This window comes from Calonectris borealis, chromosome 1 (genome assembly GCF_964195595.1).
Source record: "Calonectris borealis chromosome 1, bCalBor7.hap1.2, whole genome shotgun sequence".
Taxonomy (NCBI): domain Eukaryota; kingdom Metazoa; phylum Chordata; class Aves; order Procellariiformes; family Procellariidae; genus Calonectris; species Calonectris borealis.
In genome coordinates, this window is record NC_134312.1 from 144,909,502 (window position 1) to 144,923,734 (window position 14,233).

Below are 14,233 nucleotides of genomic sequence, written 5' to 3' on the forward strand. Positions count from 1 at the left end.
ACTTTTTATTTAAAGCCAGCTACTTTGTGTCTGTCCCCTCTCTCATTAGCAAAAAGACCATCTTTAGAGTTTCTCTTTAAGACGAGGTAGATAATCTGAACAATAAATAGATAAACAAAGATTGCTAGAAAAATGATTATGTCTCCTTATCCAGAATTAAGAAATGTTTTTACATCTTCTTTCCTGCCCGGAGTCTTAGGCACAACAGTAAAAGCCGGTGGAGCAAATCCTGCATCCCCCTATTTGCCAATTCCAGGCCTGTGACAGCACATGGGTGCATCAGCAATGCCAGCACAGCTGTGATGTTTAACCAGCTTCATTCACGTCCTAGCTGCACTTACAAATATTTGGAAACCCTCAGTTTAGATTTAATAAGTTGTCTCAAAGACATGTCTTTTCGGAAAGGCAAGAAAAGGCAGTCAGGTTGTCCTATAAGGGCTGGGAAACACAAGACCAAAATCTTCCCAGCTGGCAGCCTACTCCCAACACACACAAAAGAATGCAAGAGAAGTAAGATTTATCCAGCCTGGTATAGGTTAAATATAGTAGTGTACATTAAATGTAGTAAATAGAAAAGCTTATAAAAGGCAGGATGTACAGAGCAATCCCTCACGAGGGAAGCCACCTCCCGTCAGTCACTGCTATCTTGTTGAAAAACTCTTTTATGTTCTGCCTGTGATGCATGTCGGGGAGATACCCCCTCAGCAGGTTACCCCTGGGCAGGCAGCAGCCTCCGGCTGTGCTTCTCACTGTGTGGGGCTGACCCACAGCAACCCACGTATTCAGTCACCCAGTAACTGTCTCAGAGTGTATCCTCACCAAGGGCTATAGATACCGTATTGTTCCCTACACGCACAAAGGGAATGAACCCAGTCCCATACCCCTTCCTTCATGCCTTTGTCCTGCTCAAGGCAAAGGGCCTTTGCCTTGCTTTGGTTAACAGGGCTGGAGAATAGTCCCACCATAGTTTTCAGCCAACAGTTTTTTTAGGAAGCAAAATCACAAAACAGTAAGTTCTGAAATCTGAAGAGAAGTGAAGTAGTGGGCCTTTTGGCAACAGATAGAAATTCATCTTCAAACTTTTCTTTAGTTTGGGAAGCTGTGCTATGATGAGAGAGATCCCAAAGCTCTCAGACCTTGGAGTCTGAGAGCATCACGCACTGTACCTCCCTTCAGAGATGGGGGAAGGAGTGGCTGGAGAATTACAAACCAGCGAGCCTGGCTTGCATGCCTGGGGAAGCTCTAGATAAAAAATTATGAGGTTATTAAGGATTTCTCAAGAGCAAATTGTTTCAAAACAATCTACTTTCCTGTTCTGGCAGAGCAAATAGCCTAGTGGACAGGCAATTTTGCAAATAATTGGCTGGTTTTTATTAAATAAAGTAGTATCTGCACACACTTCCTACTTTTTTTTTTAATTAAAGGTTAAGCCACTTGACTTACCTCCAGACAAGCTGCCTTCACATTCCTCTCCAGACTGCATAAACAGGAAATCTTGCATAATTGTCAATGATGTTCCTTACACCAGTTTGGCATTGACACGGTGCCAGAGGGCATTTAACACCTTTGTTCTGGAGAACCCCCAGCAGTTTAATTACTATTGGAATTATGACTAGGGAAAAAAACAACAGCCTGGTTGTTGAGCAAACATTAGAATGAACTGAATGTTTTATTTCTCAATCAAGGTGTCTCTGTGCAGCTGTATGGACTCACCTCCCTTCCAGGGCAAGGTAGGAGTGAAGCAGAGCGACGGGCCAAGAGCCTTTATCCTGTTTTACCAATTATCTGGTCAAGTAGCACAGGAGAAAAGTGCTTGCTAATGACCTAAATTAATCATCTAGAATAAGTGTCTGAAAAGTACCTAATGTGGATTTTACAGTAGACTTCAGGTAACCACAATGAAATAATGGACTTTGGAAAACCCTGTTCAATGGCCAAGTATATTCAATGGTGCTTAGTGAATAAAACTCCCTTCTTGGCCCTCTGGATCTCAAATTTCTTTCTGGACTGTGGCCCAGTTCAACTGGAGGGACTAAATACACCAGCTACCTCCCTCATGTCACATCACCCTTCAAAATGTGTAGGACATTGCCCTGGGACATGTGGCTTGACTTGCCCTCTGCCTGATCAGAGTGCAGAACCAGATCTGCTTGTCGGCAGGCCAGAAGGCTACCACATAGGAGAGTTGAGCATTATGGATATTTTAAAAGGAAGAAATCAACCCATCTTTGTCCTTTCAAAAGTGCTAGGAGAGACCCTTGCCAGGAGAGGGATGCTGGTTCTGAAGAAAACAGCTAATTCTAGGGGGAATCTGCATACAGCCCCAGGGAAACTACGTTTAACATCACCGAATGGCTGACCGCAGTTTCTCTGCTCCTCCATGCGCAGGTTATTGTGGGAGATTATTATTACTCCCTGCTCATAGTGTCTGAGGGCTAACTCCAGGCTTTGAATAGCAGTGGTGGAAAGGCCAAATACCTCAGAGAAAGACACTGAAACATCTGGTCTGGTAAATGATGAGTGTTATTGACCTCCTTGTAACATCACGAAGTGTCAGCATTAAGGATCTGAAGATGTATTATGTGCTGTGTATCTTTCCAGGCAGTAAACAGATAGCAAATTCAATGCAAAGGCTAGATTTCACTAGATATCTACAGGTCTTAAGCATTCTTAAATAATTAAAGTAAACCTTTCCCTAGAAAATAACTAGAGAAATACAAACAAAAGACAGATTAAAAAGAGTTGATTCAATGAAGCGTTGTTGCATGTGCACTAGGCTTTTCCTAAAATCAGCTTCTGGAGTTCCTCCTGAGATCAAGTAGACCCCCACGGAGCTGTATCCTCCAATGCGACAGAAGCTGCTGCCCCACCTTGGACCAAAAGGATCACAATGTTTCAGTGAAACCAGCATAGTGTTGGGTCATTATTTAAATAGCCTCTAAAAATACACACCTTGACGTAGTGTTTTCTGTACCACTGTGGTATAATCAGCACCTGCTCATTGGGAAATGAACTGAAGGTCGTGGAGTTGTAGGAGTCAAGGATAGTCTGTTGGGGCCCAGGTTTGCACAAAGCCAGGAAACACTGAGGGCCCCCCTCCACAGCACTCGCTGTTTTTACACAGGCTCATCTGTCAGCATCTTCCAAAGTGCATTTCACTTACTCGCATGCAAGGTGCTATTTCTGCCCTGTCTGCAGACCATGCAGGAGAAGCAGTGGGAAGAGATGAGCAACTTCTCCACTTCCATTGCTCACCCGCTCAATCTGGCCAGCTTTTGGACAGGACCTGGCTCACTGCAGGTGTGCTGAGGCCTTTGGGGAAACCCCAAATTCAAGAGTCAGCTTTGGTGTAGTCATTGGTGTGGGAGAAAACCCTGCACAGTTTGGGCAAAGGGGAAAATGTCGATAGGCCAGATTTGCTCTCCCAGAGAAGAAAGAGGTTAAGGTAATGCAGCAAGAAACCCGAGCAGATATATACAGCATTGAAGGCAGGGACAAGGACTTCAAACTCAGTATGGACCACAAAGAGACATAAGAAAGCTGACAACAAGTGAGATTACTCTAAGTTCAGAAAGTAAACCCAGGGGAAAGAGAAGAGAAGAAAAAGGAAATCTAAAGGGAAAAAGGAGAAAAATACTTGAAACGGGAAAGGAAGAGAGAAGTCATGCATGCAATAAGAAGGCGAAGCCATGCATGCAATAAGAAGATATGGAAAGCAAAAGGAAGTCCCTATGTTTGTGTGCAAATATGACCCCTGACAGGACAACTCTACGGAGCATCGGTTTTCGGTATCACAGGCCATCCTGGTAGCTCCCGGGCTGTCTGTACCCTGACCATGTGTGTCACTCAGCATTTTCATGGTAATATATGAATGCAGAAAAAAAAATCCATAAGCATATTTTAAATATGGTTGCATAGTTTATTTTCAACAGCATAAATGGTGTCCTAAAGACAAAACAGAAGAATTCATGACAAGGCAAATGGAAACAGGCTAGCAAGGATGTAAAAATGGAGTGTGGATACTATGAATAAGTATGATCACCAAGAAAACACCTCGCAGGAGTCCCACAGCAGAGGAGCAGTCCAGTTCAAGTCATCACTCTTAAAATGTTTATTAAAATCTGCCATATTATTGCTGGTACATCACTGTAACATGAAAAGACAAACCAGGAGTCAGATTCTGCTTCGAGAACCACAGACTTGAAAATCCAGAGCTGGTCATCAGAAAGTTCAACAAAACTAAGCTCGAGCTTGAAGAGGTTTATGGAAAGTCACAAAAGTTATCAAGGTGTAACACAGATTAACTTTACCTCTCTAATCTACTGCATCATGCCACAGGCCCACAGAACAAGGAATATCTTCAATCCCAAACAAGCGCGCTCTTAAATGTGGATTTAGAAATCCTCACACAGATAAATTCTGCAGTTCCTTGGACTTCTCCTTGTCAGAATTACTACAAGATGCAAGCATTTCTTCTTTGTTATTTAGCGTCAATGTTCAAGCAGCATAGAAATTCTGTGGGATCCCTTTCACGCCCAGGCCTGTTATCTGTTTAAAAAAAAAAACAAAACAAAAACAAAAGAAAGGAAAAAGATAAATCTTCAACTGAGTACAACATTCAAATGTTGTACAACAAATATCATAGCGACCTACCCCTACTTCAAGAGGAGGCCAAAAAGAGTCATTATATGGAGTTCTTTAGAACTCTGTAAGATTAAGATCTTTAAGATTATCAAGCACCACTCAATAATTTTGCTAATTTACACATTATTTGTGGCCCTCACATGTGGTCCTTATCTCTGTATTAACCAAACAAATCATAGCAACTTTTAATGCGCTTTGCCCATGCAAGACAAATGTGAGTTTGGAAAATACCAATTCCCTTCTAGAACTGGAGAACTGAGGCAGAGAGATAAAAAAGGCAAGGCTTAAAATTATCTTTTGGTATTTAACTCTCCTGTGGGCTCCTAAATTCTGCTGCTTGAGAAATCTATCAGTTCTTGGCCATGGGAAATCTGTTCCAAGCACTGCTTTCAGACTAGAAGGTTCCGGATCCCAGATTAGATCCCCATCCCTCCTGGAACATGTCTTCATCCTATTGCCAAACTGATAATAGAGTTGGTTTATTCCATTTCCACTCATTTACAACCCTTCCCTTTCATGCTATGGTCAACTTTCAGAGAATGATGGCAATTGCTGTTTCAGAACTGCATTTTATTTTCCTGATGTAGTCATTTTACTGATGGACTGAAAAATGAAGAGAAAACCAAATTTTGGATTCAAAAGCCCTGAACAAAAATGTGGATTATTAGTTACTCAAAAGATAGCACCCACTTTTAACAGACTAAAAAAAATCCCAAGAGTTTTTGGATTGGGATGCAAAGCTTTGCCCTGGTGAATTTAAGCATTTAATTTTTAAAGGAGCAATCTGTATTGTAAATATTTAGATACCCTGGTACAATTAAAAAACGAGAATTAAGGGAGTGAAATTTCCAAAACTGATGAAAGTATAGTAAGATATAGGAATAAGACCCAATTCCTTACAGTGTAGTACAGAATATGCTATACAGGGCAGACCCAGATATACTGGCTGCCTTCGGATCCTGGCTGGATACCGACTTTGGCTAACCAACATATCAACACTATTACTAGAAACTTCTCCACGTCTTCCTTCCAAATGCATGAGCAGCTGTACCTGGGGATGAGCAATGCATCAGGACCAGCCCATCAGGCGAGCAGGATGAGCCAGGGCAGCCGGGGGGCACCTCACTCTCCGAGCACAAGGCTTGGCAGGTCTGACGTATAGAAAGAAATCAAATCTGCTCACCTTGAAAATCTCTCCTGCGTGAGGTTCCTTGGCTAAGGTGGACTCATCCAGTCCATCGTATGCTGAAGTCACATACATTTCTGAGTAGTCTTTTCCACCAAAGCAGCAAGAGGTGATCCTCGGAGTAGGCAGCCTCACAGTTTGGATTCTTTTTCCTGGGAAAAAATACGTGATTGTTTCCTAATGTCCGCTTTCTAGGAAACATGTAAATATGAATGTACTATTAGCGCACATGGTGCAGCTGTGGCATTTACTCAGAAGGCACCTCCCCTTCAGACAGGTCATACCCTAAAGGACAGTTTGTGGGGAGAAAAAATTCTTTCATCTGCCTCATCTATTTTTCAGCCTCTCCCCTGCATCTGTGAGGCTTTGTTTCCTTTTCTCAAAACGAAACAATAAAGTATTTAAAGCCAGGAAGGGCAGAGACACCTGGGCCTGGGACGGCTGTCATTCCCTAACAGCGTTTCCCAGTTAAACATTTCAACACTGAGAATTTTTCCCGTTTTAATTGCAGGTTTACAAAGTTTCTCGCAATAGATATGCAGTGCTTTTTTTTTTTTTTTTTTTAAAGTGGCATTATTAAGAAGTGGGTGTGCTGCATCAGCAGACTGTGGGAGCAGGGGTACTCGACGCTGGGAGGCAGCATGGGGAGCAGCGCTCTCCACGTGATCAGGGCCTGGACCAGCGATGCTCATGGCAACCCATGGGGCCGGGATGGGCAATAAACGACACTTTCTTATCTCACCTTCAGACATTCCTCCTGGCTGCCTTTCCTCTCATGTTTATGGCACGTAGGTGACACTCAATATGCACGTGTTGGTGGAGGCCTTACCTGTCTCTGGGTCTATACGAATGACTCTCCCGGCATCAATACAGGCCACCCAGAGCTTCCCTTCTGCATCAATGCACATCCCGTCGGGCATTTGCTCCTCCTTTTCTAGATGGTACAAAAGTTTGGGGCAGGCTGCAGGGAGAGTTACAAAGCCAGTGTTACATGAGCTGGTACCAGTTCTGCATCAGATCCCAGTCTAACATCTTCCACACTCTTGGAAACAGATAAGTTCATTTTCTGTGACAAAGACATACTGCAAAATTTATATCACATATGCATTTAGCAGATGTGTTAAAAGCCCAACCTAGCCTGGCAGAAACAAGCAGTAAAGCCACTGCGGTTTGGGATTGTCCTGAATTAAGGCTCTTATTATTTTACCAAGGAAGAGAACAAAATGCCTCTGTCCTTCTTGTTAACCCACGAGCTGACCACCATACCACAACTGCCTGAAGCGCAGTAACTGTTCCTGGACTTTCATTGCTCACGGCAGCCTGGACGTCTTTTTATAAGCAATACATCACATAAGTAATGACTTGAATTTAAATGTTGGTAATAAACAATCTTCCATGGGTAAAGATCAAGAACTTTACTTATTTTAATGGCCAATCAAGCAACCAGTTTTGATTAAGCCTGGACACCAACTGCTAGCGGTCTAGGCTGCTGGTCGGTGGGCATGTGCACAGACCATGGAGCGGTGCCCACGGGCAGCAGTCTGCCTGCTCTGACCCAGCGCCTTACGGCCATGACACCACCCAAAAATGGACAGTCACCAGCATAAAGCCAAGGCCAGGACACTCAAACTCATTATGTTTTTGTATTTGGGGGAGAAAAAGTAACATTAAATCTTCTTTAGAAATCTTATCTCCTAAAATCTGTAGAAATAGATTTTCTCAGCAAAATGAAATCTGAGTACCTGTAATTATTTGTACGATTTTCACCCATGATTACACAACACTGATTAGAGTACAAAGGCAGTTCAGCCACTTAAATTCCCATGAGTATAACAGGTTGATACAGCACAAAAATATTTCATGGAGTTTTGAAATGAGGTTACTTCCATTTTGCTTGCACTTAAAGCTCCTTTTTGGGGATATTATAATAAAAAATGTTTGTCTAGAAAATTAATTTAAGTGAAATTTGCGAAACATCTGAAGACAATTTTAATTTCAGAATTGGGAAACTTCAGTCACAACAATAAGTTGATTCTTTAAATATATTTCTGTGATATATATGCATGCACATTCTGTATTTGTATTTATGGAGCTAGTACAAATGAAGCATTCCAGTAGATGGCACTCAAGAATAAATAGCATCCTATAAGCTAATTCTCACCCTGCAGAATAAATGGCTTCTTCCCTGCAACTCCCTGAATGGGTCTAAATATAAGCCATCTATCCAGATGAAAGTAAGTTGAAGGACTGTCAAAAGTTTGTTCACCAAATACATCTGGTTTGTAACTAAGCTTGAGAAAAATCACAGTCAGCCTGCTGACAAGCTGTAACCAGAAGATATGAGATCTGCCAAATAAATCACTCCATATTACACGCCCAGGTCTTGCTGCAGAAAGAGTAATAGCACTACTTGTCACCAAATTTAGAAAAGCACGTGTACCGATCTTTCCAGTGTGCACATCATAGCTGAAGGCATGCACAGCGTATGCCAGGCTGTCGATGTGAAAGAAGGTCCTGTGGTCCAGGGACCAATCCAGACCATTGGAGATGTCCACCCGGTCTAACTGTTTTATTACCGAAAGGTCGGGGAAAAGGGTATAGAGAGCGCCTTGCCGCCTCGCTCGGACCCCCGGTGCCGTCTCTTCAGCCATCGTACCTGAAACAGAAATGGGAGCACCGGTTAGAGAGTAGAAGCTTGTTCCTCATGCTTGATCAAAAAACTCCTCTAAGTGTTACTGAGAGGTCCTACGGAGAAAGGGACTAACCAGGTCCCGTCAGACTGATGAGAAGGAGGAAAAGGAGTAGATCAGGGGCAGCTGCCTCCCGCGGAGGTGATCCTGGCTAATGAAAGGACGAGTTTCTGCGTCATAGACACCAAAGACCCAAAGGAGCACCACAACACGCCAGGGGCTGAGGTTTTGCTCACAGCAAAAGCCGAGATGCAGGCAAGCATCATGTGCTCTTTTTGTTGTTGCTCTTTGTAGGCTACTTTTATCATTTAAATGGGCTGTGACCTTAAAACACAGGTGCTGCAAATCACAGTTATCTCAGAAGCAAGTGGAGAATACCACAGAACTGAGATTTTTTCTTAATGAATTTATGCCTCAGTGTTGCACTCATCATTTAGTTTCTGATTCTCTCTTCTCCAGAAAGGAGAGAGCTCTGCAGTGATGGGATGGGAAGCACTCCAGGGAGGCATTTACGCCTTCTTTTAACTGTGACAGACTGTCTCTGTTGGCCTCTCCTTTTAGAAGACCTCATGAGCTTTTTTTACAACGCTTGGCCAAAACCCCTGTTGAAAGCATTGATCCACCATGCACAGCTAGGAATGGATGTGCAAAGCAGGTTTTTCTCTCTTATTCTTGCCCTTAACTCTAGTGACACGTCAGCCCTGGAGCATAACCATGAGTCAAATGAATTTCCTGATTTTTGGCAAATTTGAAATGAGAAGAAAAGGCTGGCTGGCAAAACAAATTTTCACTCCCATCAAAGTGAAAAAGCCATTTTCGCTCCCATCAGTCCATCACTCTCCACTTCCAGTGTGGATTGCTGTGGCTGGCTTATCATTTATGTGGAAGGAGAAAAAGCACAGGGGGATCCTGGCTGCATTGCAACGGGTGGCAAAAGTCCCTCTTGCCTTGAGGAGGCCGAGGATCTCTCCCCACACCCCTGTTTCCCTCGGGCTGGCCAGGGGAGGCTGTACATGAAGGGTGCAAGCCACAGCTCATCTTCTGCTTTGGGAGCTGCATCCTCCTCTACGTCTCCAGAAACCTTCCCGCCTGCGTGAGCCCTTCACCGGCTTTTCACCTCCCGTGTAGGCAGACGTTTGAAAAACACTGTCCACCAAGTAGAAGGGGAGCCTTCCTGCCAGACAGCCCTTGTCAACAGCCTCCATCCTCATTTAGGTCAGAGGATGCGGGGTCCCTTGTCCTCCTCTGTCAGGCAGTAACCGAGCAGAGCATTCACAAGACAGCTCATGCTCGTGATGGTGGTTTTTGTGGGGAACTCGACAGAGGAATTGAGAACAGGGAATAAAATGCACTATATAAAATACACTGTAATTACTTCCTCTTTGCTCCGAGGGAAATTTCTGCCAGGAACTTACCAGCAAAAAACCTCCCCTTTGGATCCACTTTCCCATCATTGAACCTGTTGTTGGGTTTATCCTGCTCGAGCTCGAGGATGGTGGTGACAGCTTGAGTGTCCCAGTCCAGAAAGGCAAACCTGGTCCCCAGGGCGATGACGTAGCCCCCACACTGCCGCAACGCCACCGAGCCGACACGGGCATCTGCGGGCGAGAGGGAGCGGGAGGTGGCGGGCAGCTCCGGGGCCATCAGTCAGGCCTTCTCCCCCTCCCCACCTCACCTCGGGCGTCTGGCTTGGTTGGGACATTCCTGACCCAGGAAAGGCTGAGCTGATGCTAAGATCCTTCTCCCCTGGGATCGTTAGCACATCTCACTGGCTCTGTGTTCTCCAAATCTTTCCACCTTCTGGGCAGACATAGCCATTAGGACTGTACCTTTTCCTCTGCAGGTCCCAAGTGAAACACTGCCTTCCCACTGGGGCTTAGCAAGGGCAACGCGTGCATGGCCCTCCACACCTGAGCACAGTCCCCTCTGCTCGGCTGGCTCAGGCCACACCATGCTCAGCAACATGTCGTGGAAGGACGGGGTGTGTGGCCCCATGGAAAGTAAGGGAGACCACCATGCTGCAGGACTCCTACCGGGAGGGATGGACAGGGGCAGACAGAGAAGACTCCCAGAATGAAGTGGTGAGTACGGACTCTTACCCACGGACACGCTCTGCACCTCGTTGGTGAGTGGGCTCCAGCGGCAAACTTTCTGTGAGTTAATGTCTACATAGACGAGTGCGCTCTCCCTTTCTTCCCAGACTGGGCACTCTCCCATCCTGTTCTTCTCCTTCACGACGGATTCAATTTTGATGGAGGAGGACATGATCTGAGGGGAAGAGGGTCAATAATAGAGTTAATGAAAAGCTCTTGTGTGAATTTTTCACACCTATGATGCTTAAAAGCAGTGTTTGTAAATGGCAAAGCCCTCCAAATCCCACGTGACAGAGTAATTTAGGAGGTTCCTGTGACATTTCCGTGGCCTCATGGCTGGAACTGAGCTCGAGGAGCCAAGGCTTCTCCTTAGCAAACCTTTTGTAGGCGAGGGACTTTAAACCAGAGCTGCTGATGAGGCACCTCTCTCCAGGCAAGAGAGTGCTGGGGACACGGCCCTGAGCCGGGACCAAGCTGTTGGCTGGGGATCGGTGATCCCGAGGGTCCCCCAGACCACGGGGAGGGACCGGTGGGCAGCAGCACCGATGGGTCAGAAGCCTTTTTGGGGAAAAACAAGGCTCTGCCTTGTTAACGCAGATGCATTGACTCGCTCCATAGGAAGATATATACGCACCCATAATACTGACTGCAGTTTGCCACTGAGGCCGCTGCAGACCAAGTGCCTGTTCCCACACCGAGTCAGTGTGAATATGCAAACGCCAGGGAAGGCTCCTGCCTTTGAAATCCCGCTCCTTTGTTTTCCCTCCAAGCGTTTCATCTTCATCGGCCCCCTCATCGCCCCAGCCAGGGCTCCAACCCCTGCCGCAGACTCCAGATTTCACCCTGTGCCAGGCTGCGGGTGTAATTACCCCAGTTGCTGCTTCAGGGGCAAAGCCTCCTATGAAGCTCCCATCCCGGGCGCCTGCTCCTGCCGGGGGGCGTTCATGCCCCGGCTGCTCCGTCCCCCCGCTCCCGTTGCAGCGGGGTGCCCGGAGGGACACCGGCCACTCGGCCACCACCCTGGCACAGGGTGCCCAAACCCTCACGTTTGCGTTCAGAGCCTGTTGATGCCCTTCAAAACAGGTAGCTCGGCCCCTGGGCCTGCCCTGCCCCTGCTGCGGTGTGGGATGAGAGCAATGACCTCCACCATTCAGCTCTGACAAAAGAAAGGGGCCTACTCGCTGCCTCAGTCACCGCTAATGGAGACGCCGCCGCTGCTACACCCGCCGGCCTCAGCACATTTTTTCCACAGATCGGAGCGATATTTCTTGGGAGGCAGCCAGTCCCTGACATAACACTATTCCACGGATTACTGTCTTCAAGCAGGCATTGTTTCTTAGTAGGTGAGCTGGTGATAAGGTTTATAGGTAATTAATTAGCACTAATGCGCTTCAAAGTACCTGGGAAGAGCCAGTGAGTGGAAAGGCCAGGGCTGGGGACGCGGGATCTTCCCCGCTCCCCAGCCGCAGGCATGCACGGCAAGGAGTCACGCAGCCAAGGTGAGGTCCAAACAACCCATTTATCAAATATATCCTTCTCCCTTCCAAGCAAAATGGCCATGAGAGGCCAGGCAGCGACCTGCTCCGGCACAGAAAGGCACAGGCAAATAGCATCAGTCTCAAGTGTAAATGAGGATACGCAGCAAGATGCCAGTAAAACCTCCTAAAAACTGTTAAGCCGTGCTCGAGCTGGAGGAGTGAGTTTCTCTTGGATTAAAGTTTTGTGTCACGTGGCTACCGCATTTGGGACCCGAGGCTTGGAGACACAACGCTGACTTTATTGTATCGCTGCAGAGCTGCTCTCGCCCCGCAGGAAGACGGGGTTCGGCAGCAGCCCGGCATCCGCGCGGCTCCCGCAGAGGCAGAAAGTCGCCAGATCTGCAGCAGCCGGTGTGTATTTGTCTCCTCGCATTCCAACCGAGCCTTATTAAACCTTCCTCTTCCCACCAGCTCCCCTGTCATTTATTGCCCCTTCTCCAGCTTCTGCAGAAACAAAACAGGGGCTGGCAGATAAGCCAGGGTGAAATACTGATTCACAGATCTGTCCTGCACGCCACATGAGGAGTATGCAATCACGCCATTGCCAGCCGTTTCACAAGGCACAGGCAGGGGAGAAATCAACCTGCCTGCCCCAGCTGCCTGCTTACCCCTCGCATGCCCCCACCCGATGCTGCGGAGACCCTGCCCCGTCCCACGGAGCCTCTGCGCCCGTCTGCCTTCCCCAGCTCCACATCCAGCCTCATCTCCCCTCCACCACAGAAATAGCTCCGGTGTGCCCCTCCAGCTGTGGGGTTTTTTCAAACAGCTGAATATTTTGGCTCAGATTTCCACCCCTGTTTTTAAGAGGAGGGCAAGTAGAAGGGAAGATTTGTGCCTTGCTGGCTGAGGTTTCACTAATTTTTACAAGCAGCTGAAAATGGAGGCTTTTAACAGGAAGGCTCATCCAACCCTAAGAGGCAGCACTGCCCTACAAAAGAGTCCCCCCCACCCTGGCAGGGATGCAGCCCCCGGTCCCCCCACGCCCGGTGGTCCACCTCCTGCCGCACCCTCCCTGCCGGCACCCCGTGGAGCTATGTAGCAGCGGCGTTTCACAGAATACAGCATCTCAGATGGAAAAATGAGGAAATGACCGCAAAAGCCTTGTTCAAAACATCCCGGCTTCATCAGCCTCGAGGTGCCCTTCCGCCTGGCACCTTTTTGTGTAGCACCTCGCACCCTGCGTGCCGCAGCACTGACCCATCGGAGATGAGTGTGCAGTGAAAAAAAGAGCAATTCCAAGCAGAAAGCACCAAATCCTGCTGTATTCTCCCCAGACAAAATCCCTGAGGATAAAAACATCACGTTCACCCTGCCTATATCCTCGCTGCAACATTTTGTTGCTGTTTTAGCCTCCTGGACTCGTGCCTAAACCCCTCGTGGAGAGCAAGGTGCTGACGGGTGTCACTGAAACGTTTTTCAAGGTAAACTGTTTAAAGTTATCAGAATTTGGAGACAGGAAGAAAAATTTCCTGGTAGGAATGAAAAACAAATGTAAAAACATCCAGTCTGCTGTAAAAACTAAAACCTCTTTCTGGTGGCTCTTTGAAAATAGCCTTTCTAATCCTCAGTGCCCACCCCTTTTCAAATGATCTTGACAAAAATTGGTAATTTCGGTACCCCTAAGATACATGTAAAATGCAAATTAATGACTTAAAAGGTTAAAAATGACTTAAAACCTTAGAAGGTTTCTTTGCTGTTTCTCTCCCTCTCTCCCCCGTGCAAGCACACATCATTTCATTTTTAATTTCAAGCCGAAGCTTGGAATAAGCAGGCAGACAGTTAAAGCTTTTTATGTGCATAGAGTGAAACAACCGTCTGTGTAAACCGAGGAATTTTAAGAACCCTTTTCCCTCAGTCAAACAGCCGAATATTTATACCAAGCTGGAGGACATCTATGCGAAACTCTGCAGTTCATCACAACAAAACACCTGCTGAAGGAAAATATTGCAAGACCTGGGTTGGTGTCTCTTTTCCAGCGCTGGTCCAATGAAACCGGCTGCTCTTTTCGGCGATGATTAAAAATGTGCAACAGTTGATGTTATCTGCACCGAGCAGGTAACCTTTTACATTTTGTATTCAGTC

General features: G+C 46.5%; 1 protein-coding gene across 1 annotated transcript; it reads right to left on the reverse strand.

Annotated features, from left to right (window-relative positions):
• Window positions 1–3,904: 3,904 nt before the first annotated feature.
• Window positions 3,905–10,785, reverse strand: LOC142075103 (regucalcin-like). Its single transcript, XM_075136165.1, has 6 exons — window positions 10,620–10,785; window positions 9,936–10,118; window positions 8,271–8,486; window positions 6,660–6,791; window positions 5,828–5,982; window positions 3,905–4,548 (listed from the first exon to the last, which is right to left on the reverse strand). The coding sequence occupies exons 1-6, from the start codon at window positions 10,783–10,785 to the stop codon at window positions 4,498–4,500; spliced, it is 903 nt and encodes a 300-aa protein (XP_074992266.1). The 3' UTR covers window positions 3,905–4,497.
• Window positions 10,786–14,233: the final 3,448 nt, after the last annotated feature.